General features: G+C 38.8%; 1 protein-coding gene across 1 annotated transcript in view; it reads right to left on the bottom strand.

Moving 5' to 3' along the window:
- LOC122807687 overlaps positions 1–24,120 on the bottom strand; it is a 1,034,636-nt gene that overhangs the window by 777,105 nt on the left and 233,411 nt on the right. Inside the window, exon 4 of the mRNA XM_044078639.1 lies at positions 21,318–21,481. Within this exon, the coding sequence (XP_043934574.1) occupies positions 21,318–21,481 (164 nt within the window). The remainder of the gene's footprint in view (positions 1–21,317; positions 21,482–24,120) is intronic.

Raw genomic sequence — 24,120 nt, 5'->3', positions numbered from 1 at the left:
TAGTTGCAAGTATAGAAAACTCTTGGAACAACCTCATGTTGATCACATCAAATGCAGGAATGGTTAAGGAGAGGTGAATTTAAACCAAAAGACGAAAGGTTAATATTGACAACCCACAACAATGGACTACGTACATGTTGGTTTACAAAATCCATTCAACATGTAGGAGAAACAGGCAAATGTAGGTTTTGTAAAACAGAACTGGAAACAGTCCCACATCTTGTTGTTGTGATATATTAATGGCAGAAGGACTGTATACTAAAAGACATAATAATGTGGCATGACTGTTGCATTGGGGATTGTGCAAACATTGTAATATTAAAGTAGCTGAAAAACATCGGAAACATGAGCCACGAGCCACAAAGCATTATAGAAAATGATTAAAAAGTTTATGTCACATGGGATCACCCATTAACAAGAGTTCAAAAAATAGGTGCAAGAAAACCAGATATGGTAGTCCATGAAAAGAAGACAAAAATAGCATTGATAATTGAAATTACTACACCCAGTGACTACTATGTCTTACATACAGAGAGACAAAGTCATAAAATACCAGGATTTGCAGGCAGAAAGAGGGCAATGTTGAAGAGAGATACACAGACAGTTCAAAAAGTAGTAGAAGCAATGGGTTTTATAAAAAAGAATCTACAATCATACTTACATACGTTACCAATACATGTAACTCTGTATGAACAGAAGGAGTGAATACTGGACACCTTGCAGGTGCTGCAAAGAGCACTTCTGGCTAGCATCATAGACTGAACTTTACTCATACTTTGACTGAAGAATGGGGTCCATTCCAGTCATGGTATTAGAAACCCAAAAGACTTGGAGAAATTAATAGAGAGGAGACACAAGTGCATATCTAACACTGCACAATCATACTGCTATCTTTGAGCTATACCAGTAATGACAGATGTGGTACTGCTGAATAAAAGTTATACAGACTTATTTATAGTGGCTACAAATGTTATGCAAAGAGATATTTTTCACAACAGCACATATAGTCACCACAGCACTATATCTTAGAAGTTCTAGTCTGCTCCTGTGCATCTCCCTATACCTCTTAATCTCTGCTGGGTAGTGACAAACAGGGTATAATGAGAAACTAGATGGAATTATTCAGTAGCAAATCATTTGCTAAAAGATGGAATATTTACACTCCTGAGGTGTTGACTGTGCCCTAACTTCAGTCTCCTGTTCGTCAAGGAGGTCAAGGTTTGCATCAACTCATGTCACTGTAGTAGTGATGGCACTGTTCCCACGCGAGTGGGATGCCAGCAGCACAGGTAACAGTCTTGGCCAAACGTTTCCAGGCATTAGTTTTACGCTGTGATCTTATAAGGTCCTTCTGTATGAGCTTCTGTCTGTTATGCTTATAAAGGATGTCCACAAAAATATTGGAATCCTTCTCATATAACCTCTGCTTTAAAAGGAACATTACATTCACCTTCTCTAGCCATAATTGTCTCACCTTCAGAGTTCTCAGGTGAAATGCAGGGTATTAGTGCCAAAAAACAGTTCTCATGTTTCTCAGCCTCTGTGCAATGATGGGCACCAATGGACAACTAATTTGTGTGATGGACAGGAAACTAATAAAATACAGGCACTAAATTCTTATACTTCCAACAGCACTTCAAGTGGTAAAACATGTCAGTCCTCCATCTGTTTGCTGCTGAGAAAACATTCTGTACTGACTCTGTTTTCAGATGGTTAATTATGGGATGACAGTTTTCTCCATCCTAAAACAAATGGTATTTCGCTCACGTGTGCAGCAGCCCTCAAGTGTTCAGGCATGCGCATGGCACCATGTAGCAATGTTCACAATGTTTAGCAGGTTTGATCATCAAGCAAATCGAGCGACTGAGAAACAGTAATGACATGGGCCCCAATTGGTATAATCATTGTGCCCAGGGGGGTGAATATACACCTTACAATTGCAACAAGAAGCAGAGACAATCACATTATGGGGAAAAAAAAAGGTGTTTGACCCGCTAAGAAAACTTATATAAACAGATATATGAAAGCTAAGTGCTACTTCTTACACATGCAAGATTTTTAAGGTAGATGGGAGACACCCTTCTGGGCTCACATTCTGACTAACATTTGTTACTATTTAACTGTTATGTGCATTGCACATATATAATTAGCCACAATCTTAGTAAAATTGGTTTTATAGAAGTGAAACTAAACACTTGACCATTACAAGTGTTTTGTAGGGAATATGTGTCAGTACACATACAATGCCTGATATTTCCTTAAAGATTATGAGTAGACCTATGCAACTATCAGTAAACAAGAAACATCTTTATTTAATTATCTCTTATGACATAATCAATCATACATTTATATAAATAAAAACAAATCATATTGACATTTTCATTTGCAAATATTACACATTGCATATAATCTTCTTTGCAGTTATTGCCAGTCAAACATTACATAACTTATCCAGTTCCTGCCTTTCCTTAAAACTCATTCCTGCTCCAAATCATTATTCTGCATGTGTTCTTCTCACAATTCCCATTTATTTTTTCTATGTAATTTGCATATACCTTTTTCAAATATGCCACCACTACTTTTTTAAAGATCCCACTTCCAGTTATTTTATCTTTGTCAATATATTCACCACTTCTAATACAGTTGGTTTAAGATTATGATTTCCATTTTCTAGCAATTGCTATTTTGGCAGCCACTAGAATTAAACTCAGCAAGGCCTTACTATGTCTAGCCAGTTCCGATTCTGTATCACAGCTCAACAAATCATTTCCTTAGTGACACAAATTTGCTCACCCCATATTTCTGACAGAGCAATTTGCAGAGAATTTTTAAAGTCTGCCAACTCATTACAGTCCCAAAAAATATATTCCCAATTACCTCTTTCTTCCCCATCACACCTCTAACATTTGCAATTTACATAAGGAAATATTCTTTGGAGTCTGATTGGGGTGCAAAAATACCTATGTCAACACTTCCAAGCACATATCCTAAATAATCTAGACTTTGATGCTTATTTGGGAGCCATACATTTCCTCCCCACTGTTTCTTTGTGAATTGCTTATCCAATATCTCTTCCAAATTCTTTCTAACCTACTGATTGATTCCTATAGTTATCAATATTTTATATGCCCTGCCTTTTTTTAACACCAGCTTCTGTTCTAGAGTGTACCAAAAACTCTACCACTTGTTGGTTTTTCACTTAGGATCATACTTTTCCTTTCACTATGCTAGACTCCGATATCAGTCCTAGATATGGAGGACAATCTTTAGCCTGTAGTCCAAATGAATTCTTGGCCTCTTACCATTCTATTACCCTTCCCTCTCTATTTCCTCACAATACCGTGGTTCTCTTGTCAGTTTTAATCAGTAAACTGTATCCCCCACTTATCTATTTTCTGTACCTCTAATTGTGGTCATCCCCATCGGCAGAATCACCTTTCTCCATTCCTGTCTTGACTTAGTTCTTAGAATGTCGTCTGCTAGTTTATAAATATCATAGTATCATAGTCTGTATGTTACTGTTATTCTCCTTAAGGATCTGCATCCAACACCCCAGTCTCTCCTTATTTCTTGAGACACCCCCTCCCCCCGTTTCATCATCCTTTTCCACTTTGAATTATAGTTTTCTGCTTGTGCTATGTATAGAAGCCTTAAATGTATATCTCTGAAATATCCCTTCAAATCAGATAATCCCAAACCACCTTGTTCTATTGGAAGGATCAACTTATCCCACTTGACTCTTGCCCTCATCCCCTCCCTGATAAAAACACTGTTACCTACAATTTATCTTCCAGTTGATATACCTGACTTGTGTATAAAAAACTAAAGGGTCTAAAAACATTTTCACTGCTTGTATCTTTCTATCCATAACACAGAGCTTCCAAGTTTTCTGTTTTTGTGTTATCTTCTGTTTAGTCTCTTCCTACATATCCTTAGCTTCCATAACAGAATCATTTTAACCCATACTCCTAAGTACTTCATTTTATCATGTCCCCATAAATATGGGTATTGCTGAACCATTTTGTATATGGGTAGAACTATTGCCTTTGTTTTATCTTCATTAATTTTGTATCTCAAAAAGACTTGAAACTGTCTCAGAATGTTCACAGCATTGAAATGTTCTTTTCTGGTTCCATCAGGTATAAAATAATATCTGCAAATGAGGCCAACTTTTCTTGATTACCATACCAATTATATACATGAATGTCCAAGTCCCTTATTTTCTTTCCCAATGTTTCTAAATAAAAAAAAAAACAAATAAAGAGGAAAGAGGACACCCCTACCTGGTTCCTCTGTTCAAATGAAACTTATCAGAGAGGAATCCCCCACACACATTTTTAATTCTTGCCTCAGATCCCTCATATAGCCTTCCAATTAACCTTATTATTTTGTCAGGGAATACAAATGCTTCTAATGCCCTACTACTAAAATCCCAGCTTACTCTTCAAATGTTTACTCTGCATCAAGACCCAACAACAACCATGGTATTTTCTTATATTCCGATTCCCTCTGGATCATCATTGTTCTATTAACATTGTCAAATGTTTGCCTCTCCTCCACAAAATCACAATGATTCATATCTTATCAATTTTGGCATCACCTTTGTCATTCTTTTAGCCCTTAAAGACAAAAAATTTATAATCATAGTTTACAATTGAAATGGGCCTATATGAAGCTAGATATGATGGTTCTTTTTCCCATCTTTAGATATTACAAACACCACAGCTTTCTTCCAGGATATTGGGGCTTCTCCTCCTTTTAAAACACTGCTAAACAAACCTTCCAGATCTTTATCACTTTCTTCCCTCCTGGCTTCCAAACTTCCACAGGAATACCATCTCTTCCTGGGGACTTTCCTGTAGATGGGTTAGACATCACCATTTTATCTCATCTCCTCCTATCCTGTTATATTCATAAAGTAGCAGAAAGTATTCTAAGAACTAAGCCAACATGGGAATGGAGAAAGGAGATGTTTACATAGGTATTTTTATACCCCAAGTAGACTTCAAATAATTTTTTTTCAGGTAGATAGCAAATGTTAGAGGTGTGATGGGAAAGAAACAGGTAATTGGGAACATTTTTTTGGGAGTGGAATGAGTTGACAGTCTTTAAAAGTTCCCTGCAGACTACTGTATCAGAAATACTGGGTGAACAAATTGGTATAACTAAGGAAATGAAACAAAATCAGAATTGCCTAGAAATAGTAAGGCCTTGATGAGTCTAATTATGGTAGCTGCCAAAAAAGCAATTACTAGAAAATGGAAATCAAAGTCTAAACCAACTGTAATAGAAGTAATGAATATAGTGACAGACATAAAACAACTGGAAATGAGATCTTCAGTAAAAGGTAGGACTATATTACATAGACAAAAATGAGCACTGTGGGCACAAAACATGCAGAATAACATCCTGGGGGAGGAATGAGGTCTAAAAGGCAGGATTTGAATGAGCTATGTAATGTTTGACTGAGAGTGACTGGACAGATCATAAGTGATGTATAATGTTTGCAACTAATTATGTCAAAATGGTTTGTTTTCATTTATATAAATGTATGATTGCCCATCTCATAAGTGATCATTTAATAAAGCTGGTTTCTTAACAGACTTCCATGGAGTTGTGTCTAGCGTTTCTTGCTATGAAAGATCCAACTTTATTTGATCGCCTATTCCTTTGCGAACTAATGGTACATCAAATACTCAGTTAAAAGAACTAAACCTTCATCAGCTGATAAATAAGACACTTTTGCGTGATAGATTCACATCCCACCACATCCCTCACCTTTGGAACAAATTTCCACTACATGTCAAGTAGTGAAGCACCATTGCCACCTTCAAGGGAAACAGATAATTGGAAAGGCACCCTCCAATTCTTTCCCATTCTATCTTGTCTTGCCTCCTTGAGGTCAGAGGGAATTTTGAATAGGGTTCTTTTGTTAGGTTTGAAATGGTCTGCAGACTGACTGCCTACTACTTACCTATGAACCTATGTGCTATATATTTAACTCTATGCTAAACACAGTTTTCTTCTAAGAAGCCTGTCACTAATGCTAAGAATATCTGGCCACTCTAACCTTTCAAAGTAATGTAGATCTTCACATACAGGTAATCTTCTTAATGTACTTCCTCTGAACCAACTCAAAGATATTAATCTCATTTTTTATAGGCACAAAATATGGAGTTGTATTTCACAACTGGTTGAATAATGGTTTTAAACATATTGCTCAATATAACCAGGTATCTGTTGTATATAGACTTACAGATCAAACAGAGCAGCCTTAAGGCCCTTCTTTTGTTTCTATTACACAGCCTTTCAATGATAGGTTATTCATGATAATTCTCAGATCTTACATCATGCTAACTTCTTGAAACAATTCTTTGTCTAATTTTTGATCAAATGTAATGACTTTACATTTATTAACACTAAATTTTAAGCTTCAGTGTCTTGCCCATGCGTTAACATTATTCATTAATTTTGTTCAAATCTGGTTGACATCTAATGAATACACCCAGCTTGCAAATGTCTTTGTATTGCAACAACCAGCACTTAGGAATAGCTAGAAAGGCTAAGAATATAAAGTTAAATAGCTTAAGGCTTAATTAGATGCTTTCATTAGCACCAAGATCCCTTTGATTCCTGTCCTGCAGCCATTAGTTTATCTAGTCAATGATATATGATCTGATATAAATGTATCAATGATGACACGTGATAAGGTGTCAAATGCCTTATCCAAGTCCCAATAGATGATAATTACTGATATACCATTATCAAGTGCCATATCAATAATCTCATAAAAATCAATCAAATTAGTAAGGACAGACCTACATTCAAAAAGCCCATGTTGGTGTCCAATAGTTGAGCATATTTACTTTCTTAGAAACAGAGTTCAAAACATTTGCCTAAGACAGATATGAGGATTATCAGGTAATAGTTCTTCACCAAGTTATAACTTCCACTTTTGTAGACTGGAGCTATACTGGTGCCATACCTTTCTGAAAAAAGTGTATTAGACACTACAATTGAGTCAACCAGTACATCCTTGATCTTACTCATAATGTAACCTGATAAGTTATCAGGACCCATGCAACAAGACCATTTTACAATGGCATATCTTTTCATGTCTTCAGTTATAATTGGGTACACACTACTACCACAAGCTTATCTCCATAACACAACTATGTTGAGTTTTCAATAGCAGTCATTAAAATGCTTGTCTCCTCTAATAACATAAGAACAAATGTATTATTAGCAAAAAAAGCACTATCAGATTTTCATACTTCATCTGAAAATCTGATTATTATAAGAAGTTCTTATAAGCTCTGCTGGCCAAGGTGTTTTCATATTTGCTATTGGATTTTTAAGTAGCTCCTCTGACTCTTCTAGATATCTCATTTAACCTTTTCTTTTTGACTCTTGTGGGTTGTTTTTTGTAAGTTCTAAATATTCTCTTTTCTTCTCAAGAAACTCAAGCTTTGGATTCCACAGTAGCGGTAGTTTGTTTTCATTTTAATCGTGTCTGTAATGTGCCTATTTAATGAATCTGGACATTTACCCATTAAAATAGTAAAAGGTATCTACAAAACATCTACTGATACATCTAGAAATCTAGAGTGTTACTTAGACCTTGTATTCCGCGTGCAATAACAAGCAATCAGTCTGACAGTTGGTATGTTATACAAATTATTTTATCAACAACCAGAATTTCATGCACCTGATCAACAAACACTAAGTAACCTGTCATAGAGTTTTGCAATAATATTATTACACTACTGTGACGCCCGTGCACTGGCCCAATAATCAAAGAGCCTCACTCCTCACCACTAGCACCAGTGAGGGGTTTGCACATTGGGGGAACAACAAGTACACACACCGAGATCACAGTCAGTCTGGGTCTGGTTTCTCCCTTTCTCTCCAGATCCCCAATAAAACTTCCCATAGGCACAGCTATAGGGTTCATATCTCAGTCGAGTAGTCAAGCCAAAACCTCCAGTACCCTCTCTATCCAACCAGAGCTTTGTGTCCCTGCCTCTTGCCTAGCAGTTCTACCATGTAGTTAACATCACTGACTTTCCTTACCACCTTGTAGGGTCCCTCCCAGGCTGCCTGCAGCTTGTTGTGTCTGACAGGAATGAGAACCATTACCTGCTGACCTACAACATACTCTCTAGCTTGAGCATTCCTGTTATACCAGACCTTTTTCTGCTGTTGGGCTTCTGCCAGGTTCTCCCTGAGCCTTGTCCTGAGGTTTAGGACATATGCCATAACAGACACCTGGTGAGAGTCACACTCACCTTCCTATTCATCTCGAATTAAATCTAGAGGCCCCCCTCACCCTATGCCCATACAAGAACTCAAAGGGTGAAAGGCCTGTAGATTCCTGGGGAGCCTCTCTGTAAGCAAACAACAGATGGGGCAAATATTTGTTCCAAATCCCTCTTAAACTGGTCTGCAAATGCTCATAGCATGGACTTGAGTGTAGAGTTTAACCTCTCAGCAAGACCATTAGTCTGGGGATGGTAGGGGGTGGTCTTCAGTTGCTTCACTACATAGTACTTCCACAGACAAGCCAGCAGGTCTGACATGAAATCGGCACCTCTGACCGTCAGTATTTCGTTTGGGAAACCTACCCTATTAACAAAACATTTGCCACATTTTCCGCCTCGATTGAGGACAAAGCCACTGCCTCAGGGTATCTTATAGCATAATCTATTACTACTAGGATATACTTTTTCCCTGTGGAACTTGGAGTACACAGAGGCCCCACAATATCCATAGCTACCCTCTAAAAAGGCTCCCCAATCACAGACAATGGCATCAAAGGAGCTCTCACCTTGTATCCTGCCATGCCAACCTTTTGACACTGCTCACAGGTCCTGCAGTACCATTACATCTTTGGAAATTCAAGGCCAATAGAAGTTCTGCATAATACGTTTGTATGTTTTATGCCCATATGACCTGCAAAGGGAATATCATGGGCTACGGCTAGAAGTGCCAGACAGTAGGCTCTAGGCACTACCAACTGCAGTATTATCTCACCTTCTAGCCCTCCATGAGGGGTCCCACTCTCTATACAGTAACCCTTTATCCTAGTATACAGAATCCCCCTTCCCTTGAGAATCAGGCACCTCACTAGCTACCTCTCTCAGGCCTTGCAATGTAGGGTCGGAGAGATGAGTCTGTCTCAACTCTCTCTTTGTAACCCTTCCCAGCTCCACTTCCATAGGAAGTCTGGCAACCTTTGACAGTGGTGCTCAATGTCAGCCTGGGTACTACTACTCACCTCTGCCCTTGCAGTCACTCTGTTCAAGGGACCATCAATATCCACAAGCAGCTGTGGCTTACCTTCAGTCTCACTGCTACAGCTTAGCTTCCTCCCTGAAGTAACCACCTCACCAGTCCTGGCTTTAATAAGTGTGTGGTCTGTCTGGGTCTCCCCCAGGCAACCAGACCCACATGCTTGTCTCCAAGCCTGACTGCGTGTAACTGCATGAGCACATGGTACAGCATTATCAAAACCATTCCCTATCAGGACATCTGCAGGGATATCCTCAAACACGCCTACTTGCTTGCTTTCTTTTCCACCCTCCCAGTCAAGGTGAACCCTAGCCAAAGGTATTTGGAATGGGGTCCCTCCTAAAGCTCTGACTGGAGTAGATTGCCCAGGCAACTAGTGCTCCTCTGTAACCATTGCAGGCTTCACAATGGTTATGTCAGAGGCTGCGTCTCTCTTAGCAATGGCCTCTTTGCCATTCACTACAATAGGATATAACCTCTGGTGGTAGTTTGGTACCCTTGTTGCCTCAAGACAACCTACTGTTGGTATTCTGTCCTTCCTACTTACTGGCTCTCCCAACTTTTGCTCCCCACCTTACTTTCGTGGACATCTATATGCCACATGGCCCCACTGGTTGCATTCAAAACATTTAACCCTAGGTCCTGGACATGTATCTGGACTAGTGGCTTCTCCTGCTACTGGCAGATTCTGGTGGGGCAGTCTGGGCTGCCCATCACATGGGCTCCTTTAGACCCATGAGCAACACTGGGTGTCCCTTTCCTGTGCAGTGATGCCCTGCTTGCTAGGTATAGATCTCCCTTCTTCCCCAACTCATCTGAAGTAGCACATTGTCTATCAGCTAACCAGATCCTCATTCCCTCAGGAAAAGTGCCAAGGGCTTGTTCCCTCATCAAAATGTCACCCAGCCCTTCAAAAGTGGTGACCTGACATCCACTCACCCACCTATGAAAATAAGTGCTTAATTCAGCAACATATTCACACACATTTTCATCTGCCTTGCATCTATGCTCACAAAATCTTTTCCTATAAGCCTCAGGTGTTAGTTTAAAAAATTCTAGCAAACAATTCTTAACAGCAGTATAATAAATAAATTCACAATCAGACACTTTAGACAAAACAGTTACAGCTTTACCATGGAGTAAGGGAGTCAGGAACCGTACCCAGAGCCTTTGGTCGCCATCATAATGTTTACATACAGTCTCAAACGTTTTAATGAAATTATCAAAAGTATCCCCCCTCTGTAAACTGCAGAAGAAATTTACTGACCTTTTGTGCTTCTGGGGTCTGGTTACTCCCTTCCCCATCACCTCCATGACTCTGACGAAGAGTCAGCATCTCCTTTTCATGCTGCCTCTGCCTCTCCTTCTCCTCAGCTTCCAGGCATAACAGTTTCTCATTCTCCTCAGCCTCTAGACATCTCAGTCTTTCTGCTGCTTCTGTTTCCAAATGCCTGGCCTCCAACTCAAGTCTCTTTAGCTCCAGATGGATTTTAAGTCCTCTGTAGAAAGGTTGAGCTGTCCATTCTCTGAGTGTTGTACATCTCCACAGCCAGACTGATTGTCCTCCCGGTAGCTATTCTCTGATGCAGCTGTGACCAAAGCTGCAATCATGCCTGCTTTGTCAGGTTTCCATGCACCAGCCCTTTAGCCTGGCACATCTCAGCCAACTGGCTCCTTGTCATCTTACCATACTCTTCAAATAAAACCATTGTGATCTGAACTCTGAATATTCACTGCGTGGCTGATTTAGAGTACAAAAACACCTTTGGTGATCACTGTACACAAGCTACAGGAATTCACTATCCACACCACTACAAGCCACTTAATATGTGATGTGGCTAACTCACCACTATCAACCAACTAATAAATGATGTTATATCCCACCACTGCCAAACAATTAATATGTGACACTCATGCATTGGCCCAGTAATCAAGAAGCCTCAATCCTCAACACTAGCACCAGTGAGAGGTGTCCACATTGGGGGGATAACAAGTACACACACAGTAAAAGTACAATTTCCCTTAAGAGTGCACAGAGATCAGTCCGTCTGGAGCTGGTTTCTCTCTCCCCAAAAAGACTCCTCACTGGCACAGCTTTAGGGTACAGATCTCAGCCTAGTGGTCAAGCCAAAACCTTCAGCACCCTCTTTGTCCAAGCAGTGCTTCATGTCCCTGCCCAAGTAGCTGACACACACACACACACACACACACACACACACACACACACACACACTTTGAGATATGAGTTGTATACAAACATGCAGACAATCCTGGGGAAGGCTGGCACAGGTTCTCCAGCAATGCCCCCTTCTCTCCAGACTATAATGTAGAAATCACTGCCACCAGCCATTAGTATCAGCTACTATAAGGGGATTCCCAAAAGGTGACCAATTTCACTGTGTATTACTGTTATCCAAATAGTAAGTTTGACTGAGCAGCAAGACTATTGGAGTGGCTTGGACAGTATCACCAAATACATGCAATGTACTCTAAGAGCTTAAATTATCTCTACACAAACAGCCACAGTTGAAAGTTTAAAAACATTTAATAATAAATAATAAAACCACAAGACAATACTCATCAATTCAACACAGTGCTAATCACGTGTTCAGAGATCACAGGAAAATGCTTAAAACAATTTTGCAGGATAGTTTGACAAAACAGCTAGACTAACCTGGCTAAATTCCTATCTAACTCTAAGAGAAATACTAAGTTCTAAATGACTATTTACACAGCAAAGCAAGTGTCTGACGTGTTGTTGTCAGTTTTAGACAAATTCAAAATGCTCAATCTTTCTCTCTGAGAAAGTCTTAAATTGATAACACCTAGTACTACTGACTCATTTCACATTACGTCATGGTGACACCTCTGCTGAAGCTTCCCAGGCTCACAGAACTCAAAATTTAACATTTTTTGAAATCTTGCACCTGCCAGGAAACCACAGCAATAAAGGACACTTTACATAACCACATCGCCACAACAGTCAGGAAATCCTTCCATGTGGCACACCTCATCACTAAGGGCTTTTCATCCAGAAAAAGAAGGTCGATGTCCCACTGTACTCATCCCTCATTAGACCCGTTATAGGATTCAATGCACCGTTTGGTATGTACCTCTCAAGACATCTGCAACAACTGGAAAGGCCGCAGAAACACCTCAATAAAAAAATCAGGGGCCTAAAGCAGATGCCCTATGCTGACCATCTAAAAAAACTCCAACTATACTCTGTTGGCTATTGTCTACTCAGAGGCGATCTCTGCTTAACATACAAGGCCATGTCAAACCAGAGCTGTTGGACATGGTACACGTAAAGAAATCCCAATCCCTCAGAGCCACACGCTCCAGGGGATCTAAACCTTGTCATCACAATGAACAAAACATGCTGGAGGGATAGGTTCCTGACCCAGAGACTCCCCAGACTCTGGAATAGACTGCCCATACATGTCAAGCAGAGCACCTCTTTGACCCTCTCCAAAAGGAACCCTGACGATTGGATAGGAGATAGGAAATTCACCCCGGAGATCACGTCAGTCGCCCTGGAAGACAGGGGTCCAGGGAAGTAAATATTGTGGGAAGAAATAGCAAGGGAATTGTTATGGCTAGGCTTGTATGGGCCCTAGGGCTGATAGACTAGTACCAACCTATGAACCTATGAAACCTAGTAATTAACTCTTGTCCTAAGACAATAGAAAGAATTTCTTAGTCCAGACATCCTGTTTCTGAGCTTGAGATCAGTCACAAAATGCTTCACTTATCAGCTTTCTTCCAGCAGGGTGCATTGTGGTTAAATTTTTTTTAAGCTCAGAACATATAACACAGTTTTCTTACATTTGTAAAAACATGCCTGTGGATTATATTAATATTTACAATGACATAGAATTATCTACAAAATTCTATTTAGCTAGGCTGGCAGCCTTCACAGCTACCTCCTTTGATACTTAAATATATTCATGCAAACTTTTTATACCCAAGAAATATATGCAGGTATCGCCCATGTTTCTGAGACAGTAAGTATAAGGTCAATTTGAGTAATTACTTTCTCAGGCTCTTCCCTCTTACTGCTCAAGCACCGTGCATTTATATAGTACACTTTTCTAGTATGATTAAGTTGATTTTAGCCGTTTCCATTTCTGCAGTAGTCTTCCCTAAAAAAAATCTTTAATAGGCTTATCATCCCTTTAACCACAGAATGTACCCTATCCATGTGTAGCTTAAGTGTAAGCTATCAACTGAGAAGGCAGATTAGTGCAGCACAATATCCTTCCTCCAAGGAGGTAATAATCTTTAAGCTATGTTCCAAACAAAATTATAGTAATAAACAGTTATTAAATGACCTTCCTTTTATGAATACATAGTCATCCTGTCTAGCTGAAGGCATACTCAAACTCCATATAAAATCTACCTTTTACTTTCTATACACTCCATATGTTTTTTTTTTTTTTCTGTTGACTGCTTTACATAAATAAGGGGGACTGTGTCTAAAGTCTTTCAGAATGGTGTGGATAATTACACAGTCATATGCTCCTTTGTCTAAAATCAGTCCAAGAACTTGTTCACAAGCATCAATGATTTTCCATCCTGGTAAACATGAAACAACAATAAAATTTTTTTTGTAGGACACGTATAGGTCTTACCTACTTCACCATGAAGTGTTCCTATACTGATCCTATACTGATTCTTTCTCACATGAGGCTTAGTCTCATTACTTGAAATTAACTCACTTAGCTCCTCCTCCCAAAGCTCTAAACTTTGTTTTATTTAAATGTACAAGTTCATCCATATGTTGGCTATCAAAAACTTCTGTACGTTTAGAGGATTTCTTATCTCCAGTTTGCATATACTACAAGCCATCATCCTTTGATGCATGTTCCTGGGATGACAATACTTTGGTCTTATACTATAGTTAAAGCAATAGCTTGACAGGAAAAATACTATATTTCTTAAGCATAAATTACTGAATCAACCTGACATATTGCATCTTTGGTTTGGTCATCAGTTTAACTCTAAATTTCAACAAATAAGTTCCTTACCAGGACTCATGAATAAAAGAGCTCGAGGATAGGGTGGCACAGTGGTGCAGCGGTTAACGTGGTCACCCCACAGCAAGAAGTTCTCCGGTTCGATTCTCGGCTGGGGTGCCTTCTGTGTGGAGTTTGCATGTTCTCCCTGTGTTCGCGTGGGTTTCCTCTGGGTACTCCGGTTTCCTCCCACATTCCAAAGACATGCATCTGGAGCATTTCTCCCTGGGCTTCTGCTGAAAACAGGCTTTGTGGAACCTGGTCGGACTTTCCCGGTCAACAAATGTTAAATAAATAAAATAAGTATATACATTTGTTCTAGGACCCTAGTGTTTATAAGGTTTTACTCCACCTTCCTTTTCTGTTTCTAAAGTTTCCATTTCTGTTTTCTGCACATCACCAGTATTGTGTAAGACAGTAAACTGTAATTATATTTCTGATGCAAATTGAATTTCCAAATCTTCAATATAGGTACAATGATTACAAAGTGTTGTCACAATTTACAAATATATTTCTACAGTTACTGAACTTACAACATTTAAAATGGGATACCAGAAATCTGTCTACAATACCCATTCATTTTATTTTATTTATTTTACATTTGTTAACCAGGCTAGTCTGGATACATTTCCATTTTCAGTACAGGCCCGGGAAGAAAAGCTCCAGTAGAAGCAAACAGAAATTAAAATCAATGTTGTTACATAGTAAATGAAAGGATTTCAATAAAAATACAAGAAGTAATAATAAAATAGGTATTTACACTAGAAAAAGTGACAAAGTATAGGATAAATTATTATACAGTCTGATTGATGAGGAATTTCAGTACATTAAACAGGATAGAATACAGACAATATTGTTGATTTGAGTTCACCAGTTACAGTCCTGCTTCCAATGAGTAAGCATTAAAGTTTTGGTAAATAAAGTGGGACGAGGAAATATCAGTAGTGAAAGCAGAAGGTTAGTCAGGGGTGCTGCAGGGGCATAACCAATGTGTTTTGAGGTGTCTTGTGAGGTTTTGTTAATAAAAAGATGGTCACTCACACAAAACTTTAAGATCAGCTATCAAGAAGCACCAAGCTGCATCTAAACGGATTACTGTTGCATAAATACAACATGTTAAAACATTCATTATGGTACTAAAGCTACCAAACTACTGCCAAATAAAGTCAACAAACAGCAGAAGATATACTCATACTTTGCTCAAAGTGAGGGCAACTAAAAATAACATCCTACAAGCAAAGCTAGACATGTGGCTTAACTTTAAAAACAATTTGCTGTACAGTAAGTCTTGTCTTAATCAGTACATGTCTGACGAGTCGAGAGTTGATGGGTATTTACTGATATATCAGGAGTCAATGAGAAACTACAGCTGTGTAAGTCCTACTTACCCATGAGAGTAGATGTTCAAATTTCTTCTCTGCTGCAGTAGCCTTTGAGTAGTGCCTTGCCAAGGACACAGTACCCAGCCAGCTTGCCAAAGCTCTAACTCCCCTCCCTCTCAATCAGTTTGGCTGCTGATAGGCTGCACTCTTTTTGGATGTAAGTATATGAACAACCAGAGTGGTGAAGTAAATCTTCAGAATTTTACTGCCCTGAGAAAGGAAGGAAGATTCATCCTGAGCCAACAAACAATCAATAATCATAAAAAAAAATTATCCCAACAACAACCATAAAAAAGAGGTTGTGTCCCACCCAATTATGTTATGGGTATAAATGGTATAGAGATTTCAAAGCATGAATCACTGCTAGCATTTCCTTGATGTTTATGTGCTTTGGCCTGTCCAGAGTCACACAGTCTTTTACACTCATGGAAACTGCTCCCCAAGCATAATCTGAACAGTCTGTCTACAGAGACTGAACTGTGGTTGGAAGAGAGAAAGGAATCCTGGACTGAGAGCCATTTGATCCCTCCACCACTGAAATTCTCAGCTTACAGCTCCCAGCACAGGTGAAGGTTCTAGGTCAGATATTTTTTTAGGTACCATTGGATTTTTCTCATGTATAATCCTGCAAATGATATCATAAGGATAATGGATCCCAAGAGGCCTAGAATCCTGAGAATTTTTTTTGCAGGAGCCTGAAGTCATTGAGAAAAAACTCACAAAGATCAGCTGGTATGTTATTACCTTTTCTTTTGGAAGGAAGGCCTTTTGGACAATTTTGTTAGAGGCTGTGAGACAAGACTTTTTTATGCTCGAGTGAAATACCAGGTGTGACAGGAGGCTGGAAATCCTTGTTAAGGAGTCCAAACATCTAGGAGAATACTCCACAGAAATAAGCAAATCATCTAAATAAGGAAAAATGTGGATTCCCTGCAATGTGTAGTGAAGCACCACTGGGGCCAAATACTTTGCAAACACTCAAGATACAGTGGAGAGCCCAGAAGGTAATGCAAAATACTGAAAATGTAATTCAGATGAGCAATGGGTACTTGATGGTAGGCACCTTGGGTATGTGACAGTAAGCACCTTTGAGATCAAGTGTTAGCATAAGACAATGGACTGGAAGCAGCACAAGCAGTGACTGTAGGGCCAACTTTTGTTTTGGAACTTTCATGTAAAGTGTGAGAAAAGACAGATCTAACACAGGTCTCCATGCATGCTCCACCTTTGTATCAAAAATATCCTGAAATGAAAACCTTTCCCTATGTGATTTACAGGCACTAGTTCAACTCCTCCTTCTAACACATGCTGCAGTACTGGTAGAAAAAGGTCTATCCAGTTTGGTGGATATGAGGGAATTTCCCTGAAAGGAGGAGGAGGAGCATCCAGCTACTGCTAACACAGCAGAAGCAAACATAGTCTCTTACCTTGTTTGTCTAACCACTTAGCCGTCCTATCAGAGGGGTGCTGGATTAGAGGAAGGCAAAGATTGCTTTTTAGCTGTTGCTGCTGGTTACTGCAGCAGAGTCAAATGACAGTTGATAATAAAGATATATATAATCTAGAGATATCCTATACTATTTATCAGCTTTTCTTTAGAACTGCAGACAGTGAGTCAGGAGCCTTGCAAACAGCTTTAAAACTGACTTCCACAGCAGACAAAATTAGAGGAATAGGTGCAGAATTAGGAACCTCATTCTCTCACAGATCATAAACACTGCCCAGTTCTGTGGAAGCCCCTGTTTGCTCCCAAGCAAAAATATCCCTGAGTCTAGCAACAGTCTCAACAATGGAAAAACTTGTCTACAATTATCTTTAGGTTCACTATCTGAACTGTCAGAGTTCTGGGCAATGGATTCCTGAGAATCATCCCTGTCTCAGTCAGAATCCTCATCCTCTGAAAACTCACTGTTTTCTGACATGTCCACTAGAGATGTGAAAAAGCAAACAGCCCCAAAAATTGACTGACTGAAAATGCTTTTAGCCAAAGATATAACATCTAACTAATATACAGAAACAACCTGATCATCTTCCCTGTAATTAAGTTTTTTGTTTTCTAGGACTATCCCTGCTGGGAGAATGGTCAGGGAACAGCCTACTGTCTACTGTCCTTGGTAAAAGGACTCTTTCCCCAGACAACTCCTGTACCTAGCGTTTGGTTTTCCCATATCGGTAACAGGTACTGGAATAGCCCCTGAGGATATGTCTAACTCACAGTCCATACTGGCCATTACAGCTACACCAGGAGGAATCGAGGTGACAAGTTAAGTGGTCTGTGGAAATGTTTTTGGCCACACCAGAATCACTAACCATAGCCTGAGGCAATAATTTTACTTATTTTTTTCTTTTTAGGTATAATTGGAGTGGAAGAAGCAGGACTGGGAATATTACCAACTATCCATGCTGTAGTCAGAGAACAAACCTGATGACCGATACAGTAAGCACAATAACACTGGGAAAAGGTACATAATCAGTAGTAAGCATCAAGCTTCCCCAGACAAATACATGGAAAATTGTGTCCCCAGACCTTAAATTTTTTTTATCAGAAATATCACAGAAAACATTTATTACCTCAGAAATGAGTAAACATTCTAATTCTATTAAAAACATTAACAGGCGGGAAAAACGCACATTCCTTCTATAAAAAAAAAAAAAAAAAAAAGACTTTTGGCTTTTCCCAGTTAGGGGTCGCCACAGCAGAACTCCGGTCCACTCATGATTGGCAGTGGATTTTTACGGTACCGAGTTGCCAGCCCGACACCCAACCTTCAAAGAAGGCACGCCCATTCACGCTCGCACCTACCTGCATGTCTTTAACATCACTTGACTGCGGGGAGGACATGCAGACTCCACACAGAAGGCGCTCCAGCTGAGAATCGAATGGGAGAACCTCTTGCTGTGAGGAGACAACGCTAACCGCTGCACCACCGTGGCATTACATTCCTTCTATAAAAGGACAGCTCAAATACTTAACACTTTTATAAAATCATAGTTTTCCACAAAAAACTGAAAAAAGCCAATAGAGCACAAGCACATACAATTCTTAACAGAAGCCAGTATTCTTAAGGCGGAAAACCACAAACAGCTGTTCTTTTTTATTTAGATAGATGAGAAATAATAACATAAATATTCAATAAAAATATTTATGAGAGGAAGGGGTCCACCAAAGTGGGTTTTATCTTTTAGGTAAGAAGCTTTTGACAAACTGCTTGTTTCTTCAGACCCAGAGAGATGCTTTCTTTGAAGCAGCAGGAAAATACGACTTACCTAACTCGGGTTGCTTATACTTCACTCCAAAAAGGGTGCAGACTATCAGCAGCAAGACAAAGAGTGACAGGGAGGAGTTAGAGCTTTGGGAAGCTGGCCTGGTGCTGTGTCCTAGGCAGGACATCACCCATAGGTTACTATAGCAGTGAGAATGAAGAACATCTTCACTGATGTGAAGTTGTGCTCTAAGATTACCGACCTGCCTTTGTACTTGTGACTTTTACTCATAGGAATTCTTTGGCCTCAGTCTAGTTTTCTAACCTACTCAAACATTCATTCATGTCACTGTCTTTACTCCAACCCCTAGATTTCCACATATTAACTATTCTGCTGTTTCATTCTAGACTAAACTGTATTTTATATTTATTTATTTATTGACATTTCATTGGTTCATAGGCCAGCGACTTTACAAGCCTAGCTGTTCAACACAACCTGTTTTTGTTCTACGGATGCGTATCTGTTGGGGTATGTTACTATGGAGGTAGCGAAGGGTTATGTGGCAGGGGGGTAGGTTAGCCGGCGATTAATTAACTTATAGGTTCATAAGTCTGACTGGGTCCAGAGTACTCATTTTCAGTGGAGCCCTGCACAGAAAAGCTCGAAGCACATAAATTACATAAAACAAAGTATGCAACAGTAGTAGACTTATACACATTTGAATAATAATACATACACATTACTGAAAAAAGATGCGTTAAAAAATGACAGGATGAGTTACAGATTTAGTGAGAGTTGCATATTATTTTAAAAGATAATGTGAGCAAAATGCAGTGTAAATAGATATTTTGTACATGGGTTAGTAGAATCAAATGAGTGAGACTGCTGAGAGCAAGTAAGAAGATTACACAGAAGGGAAGAACAGGGTAAGAGAAATGGACAAAGACAATCATAAAAGGAGATAGGTGAGAGGCGATGACATAGTACTGGGAGTAAAAGAACACAGAAATTGAGACCAGAGGACACAAGTAGATGAGAGAGTTGCACTGACAAATATCGGAGGAGTAATAGGGTTGTTTATAGGAGTAATTATTTAGAACAGCAGCAGTTCAATGACTTAGTTAAAATTTCTTTTAATGCATGTTTAAAAGCTAGAAGGTTAGAGTTAGTTCAAACGGTTTAGGTAAGATTTTCCATATTTTGGCCACAGAATAGGAGTAAAGGCTTTGTCTTACTGTTTTATTAAGTTTGTATACATAGAGAAATTGTTCAGCCTGTGACTTTGCTAAGCATTAGAAAGATGCCCACCCTATACTCTTTCTAGGATTCTCCCTTCTGTACTGTCTCAGGCATTCACCAATTGCACTTGCTCAGTTTTCTCAGTATCATTCTCCATAAGTTGATTCCACGATAACTCCACCCCCCCACTGTGCCTGTTGTTTACCCATTTTTTAGAAGTGGGTACTAATTTGTACATCAACGTACATCACCTTCCAGAACTACCTTCCTACCACCTTTCTTCCTTTCACCAAGTATAATACCACATTCTCTGTCCTATACAGTACGTGTCACTTTTCCGCACTGATAATTCAACTAAATAAGTAGTACAACTTCCAATTAAAAATAAAATCTGGATCTGATGCAGAGGGTTCTAACTGAAAGGTTTCAAGCTGATGTCTCTTAGTCAGGATCCAATAAACATAGATGAAATAGCATATGCCATGCATACTTGGTGTATGCCTCGCTACACCCTTGCGTTGTGAAATTCACCATTGTATCATTGTATAGTTACCATGTCTTTCCTAAAGGTATTTTCATTTCTTCTGTTTTTGCTCAAATGAATGAAATCCTAATGTTTTGTGTGGCTCCTCAACTTGTGTTATTCCTTGGTTCATTCAATCTTAATCTATTTCAGTTATGACCTCAATAGAAATTCCACTCTGCCATCTTTGTCCATCCAACTGATTAGGTAGCTGTGGGCATGATTAACTCTGCATTAAACTTATTTAACTTTCGTGTTCAAACACACACACACACACACACACACACACACACACACACACACACACACCCCTATGCTAGGATTAAGGCAATACTATAGACTCCTCACTTAATGGTTTTATTCCTTTATGAGTAAGACTAATACAGCTGAGATTTCCCATCTCTGTTACATAACAGACTGTAATAGAGGATAGGACTATTTTGCTAACCCAAGCTATTTATTTCCTTGTTCATTGCTTGTATGGTCTGTCCTAGGCCGCCAATAGATTATCTCTGATATCTGTAGGAAGACATTAATCTGGTTGCAAAGATCCAGTACATTTCACAAGGATAAAGCTGTAAATTCAGGTTTTTAGTTTTTTGCTTTTATTTATGTGTCACCAGTGTTTCCCTAAAAATGACCACACCTCAGCACACTTACCTGACATACCAGGACACTTTTGCTAGTCTTGTCTGACATTTTGTGGAATATTCTCCAAAGGACTTTACAGGCTGAAGAGCAGTCAGTACAAAATGAGTGTCTTGTTCACTGCGTTCTTCTGGCTTCTGGTGCAGAATCCATTTTACGCTCTCAGGAATCCTTACCTGACCCCAGAAAAAAGGCAGATAATTTATACCAGCAAATACATTGATAATCATGACACCATTTTCAACAGCAAACTGAAAAATAAAGCCAGCAGAATACATAGGATATTTCAATAAGTGCACATTGAATTCTGAGTTTAACAGTACTAGGACTGTGGTATAAACGGAGACAAAGCTAACAGTTGCTTGTCAGTGTCCACTTTGTGTTGCTTTTAGCTGCCATACTTTAAAACCTACAAATCAAAAAGTGGCCTGCCCATAAATGGACTGTTTAACACATGAAAACTCAGTCACTAAAGCACCACATTTCGCGATCTACAGACCAAATCAACCACCAGTTTTCAAACTGATGATGAGCAGTCTTTCATGGGAAGGGTGACACATTTGTTTATAGGTTTCAACTGTGCTTTTTTTTTTCTCAAATAGAACTTTTATTGATTTTCAATACAAATACTTCATAAAACAATTGCAGAATAAGAATGACATTCAGTTACAAGAGAACAGATGAATACAATATATATATATATATACAACAGTGCTGCATGGGGATATACCCCTGAATTGTCAAAAATGATACACACAAAAGTATGCAGGTCAAAATTACAACTGGACTCAAAGTATTATCATTTATGTAACATCTAAAGAAGTGAACATTTTTAGGGAAATTAGTCGAAAAACTGAGCCACACAACAAAGGGCAGTGGAAAAGGAAAGGAGAGAAGTCAAGGAAAACAATATGGTAGCGGCCTTTAAGTCTAAATCCTTCCAGTTAAATAGGATGCTAATTATCAGATAGCAGTTCAAATAAGGTATTCCAGAACTTCTGAAAATAAATGCGTTTCTGGGGACTAATTAATAACAGTTTTTGCAATGTAATATATTCGATCGCCATGTTCCTAAAACCATTCCATGACAACTTAGTACGATCCAACCAATTTTTGGTGATGCAGTTTGACAAGTAGACAGAGAGTGATTAAAATGTGATATTTTAATTCTGAGATACTAATATCTGTGACATGTAGCACTGCCATTTCCCAGGAAAGGGTTGATTTGTGATAACCCATTTTGTCAAGTCTCACCTTAAGTGAACACCAAATACTGTGTGAGCATCTACAAAACCAAACTATGTGTAGGATGTCCGCTTTGGGGTAAGAGCAGCATGGGCATGCAGTTGAGACAGTCGGATTAAATTTATTTAAGTGGACAGGTGTGAAGTATAGGTTATTGATAATCATATATTGTGTATAAATAGGTTTTTTAAAAGGGGAGAAAGAAAGTAGATTTAATGGTAGATCATTTTGTTCCTTAGAAATATACAGACCATGCTGATTCCAATAGTTCGCAAATACTAATTTATCTTGGTGTAACACTGTACTAATTAGCTTATAGTCAAGGGATACCATGCTCTTATTGCTGATTAAAATTTCCATTAGTTTACAGGCCTAACTGAGAGCTGTACCATCTATATTGAAATCAACAGGGAGAGTGACAATAAGTTCCCTTATTTGTCGCAGAATTATTGTGTATTTTTTTAGATAAATTTAGAACTTCCCGTAAATTTGTGAGTGATGAATCTCTATGTTTAAGGATATCCCATACTGTGTATTCTTTGATTAGCGGGTAGTCATTCAGGTTAGTCATGTTCCTATTTAGCTGAAGATTAGGGTTTAGATGTATAGGCTGGAGTAGTATAAGGGCTTTCTCCAGTTTCAAGGATTTAAATAGTCCGTGAAAATATTTGATTTTTTTCCTTTAATATATGATGCAGGTTTAATTTTTTTTAAGGACTATTGCGTCTATGAAAGGAAGAGCTTTGGGGTTAAAGTCATTTTTTCAGGCGTGGTTAAACCACATTTTTATCCAAGGGGGGTCTGTATTTGATTGCTGGGCCTAGAGTTAGCAATTTTAATTAGTCTGCTAGCATATAGATCTCTATAATACAGTTGTAGGTCTGGCAAACCAAGACCTCCTCTATCTTTTGGGAGAGTAAGTCTTTCATAAGACACTCTTACTGACTTTGGATACCAGATATACTTAGCAAAAGCTTTGTGGATTTTAGAGAAAAATATATTGGGGATGAAGGCTAGAGATGCATGAAAGTGATAGAGAATTTTAGGGATAATGTTCATCTTAATAATGGAGGTTTTGGACAGCATAGAAAGTTTCATCTGTTGCCATCTAGATATGTCTTGGAATAATGTCGTCCATAATTTCGTTAGGATGGAGTGTAATATAGAAGGTGAAGAGTGGTCGTAGTAAACAGTTAAATATTTGAAGGAATATACCATATGAAATTGAGAATCTGGCAAGAGGTATTCTCTATGAGCTACAGGGTTACATTGGGAAAATACAGGATTTGTCTTGGTTAACTTTATAATCTGATATATGCACAAATGTATTCAATGTGGTGATTAATTTTTTTAGTGTCTGATAAGGGATGTTCAAAATATAGGTTCAGGTCATCTGCAAATGCGGTCAGACTAATTTTGGTATCTAGAATTTTGGGAACAGAGTGGTGTGTTTTTTGTATTAGGGATAAGAAGAATGGCTCTAGGTATAAGTTAAAGAGAAGGGGAGAAAGGGGACACCTTTGCCTGGTTCCATTTGAGATTTTTGTTGGTTGCGATGATTTTTTATTGA

Source organism: Protopterus annectens, chromosome 7.part1, assembly GCF_019279795.1.
Source record: "Protopterus annectens isolate FY-2018-M chromosome 7.part1, PAN1.0, whole genome shotgun sequence".
NCBI lineage: Eukaryota > Metazoa > Chordata > Ceratodontiformes > Protopteridae > Protopterus > Protopterus annectens.
This window is presented reverse-complemented; position numbering and strand designations above follow the sequence as displayed.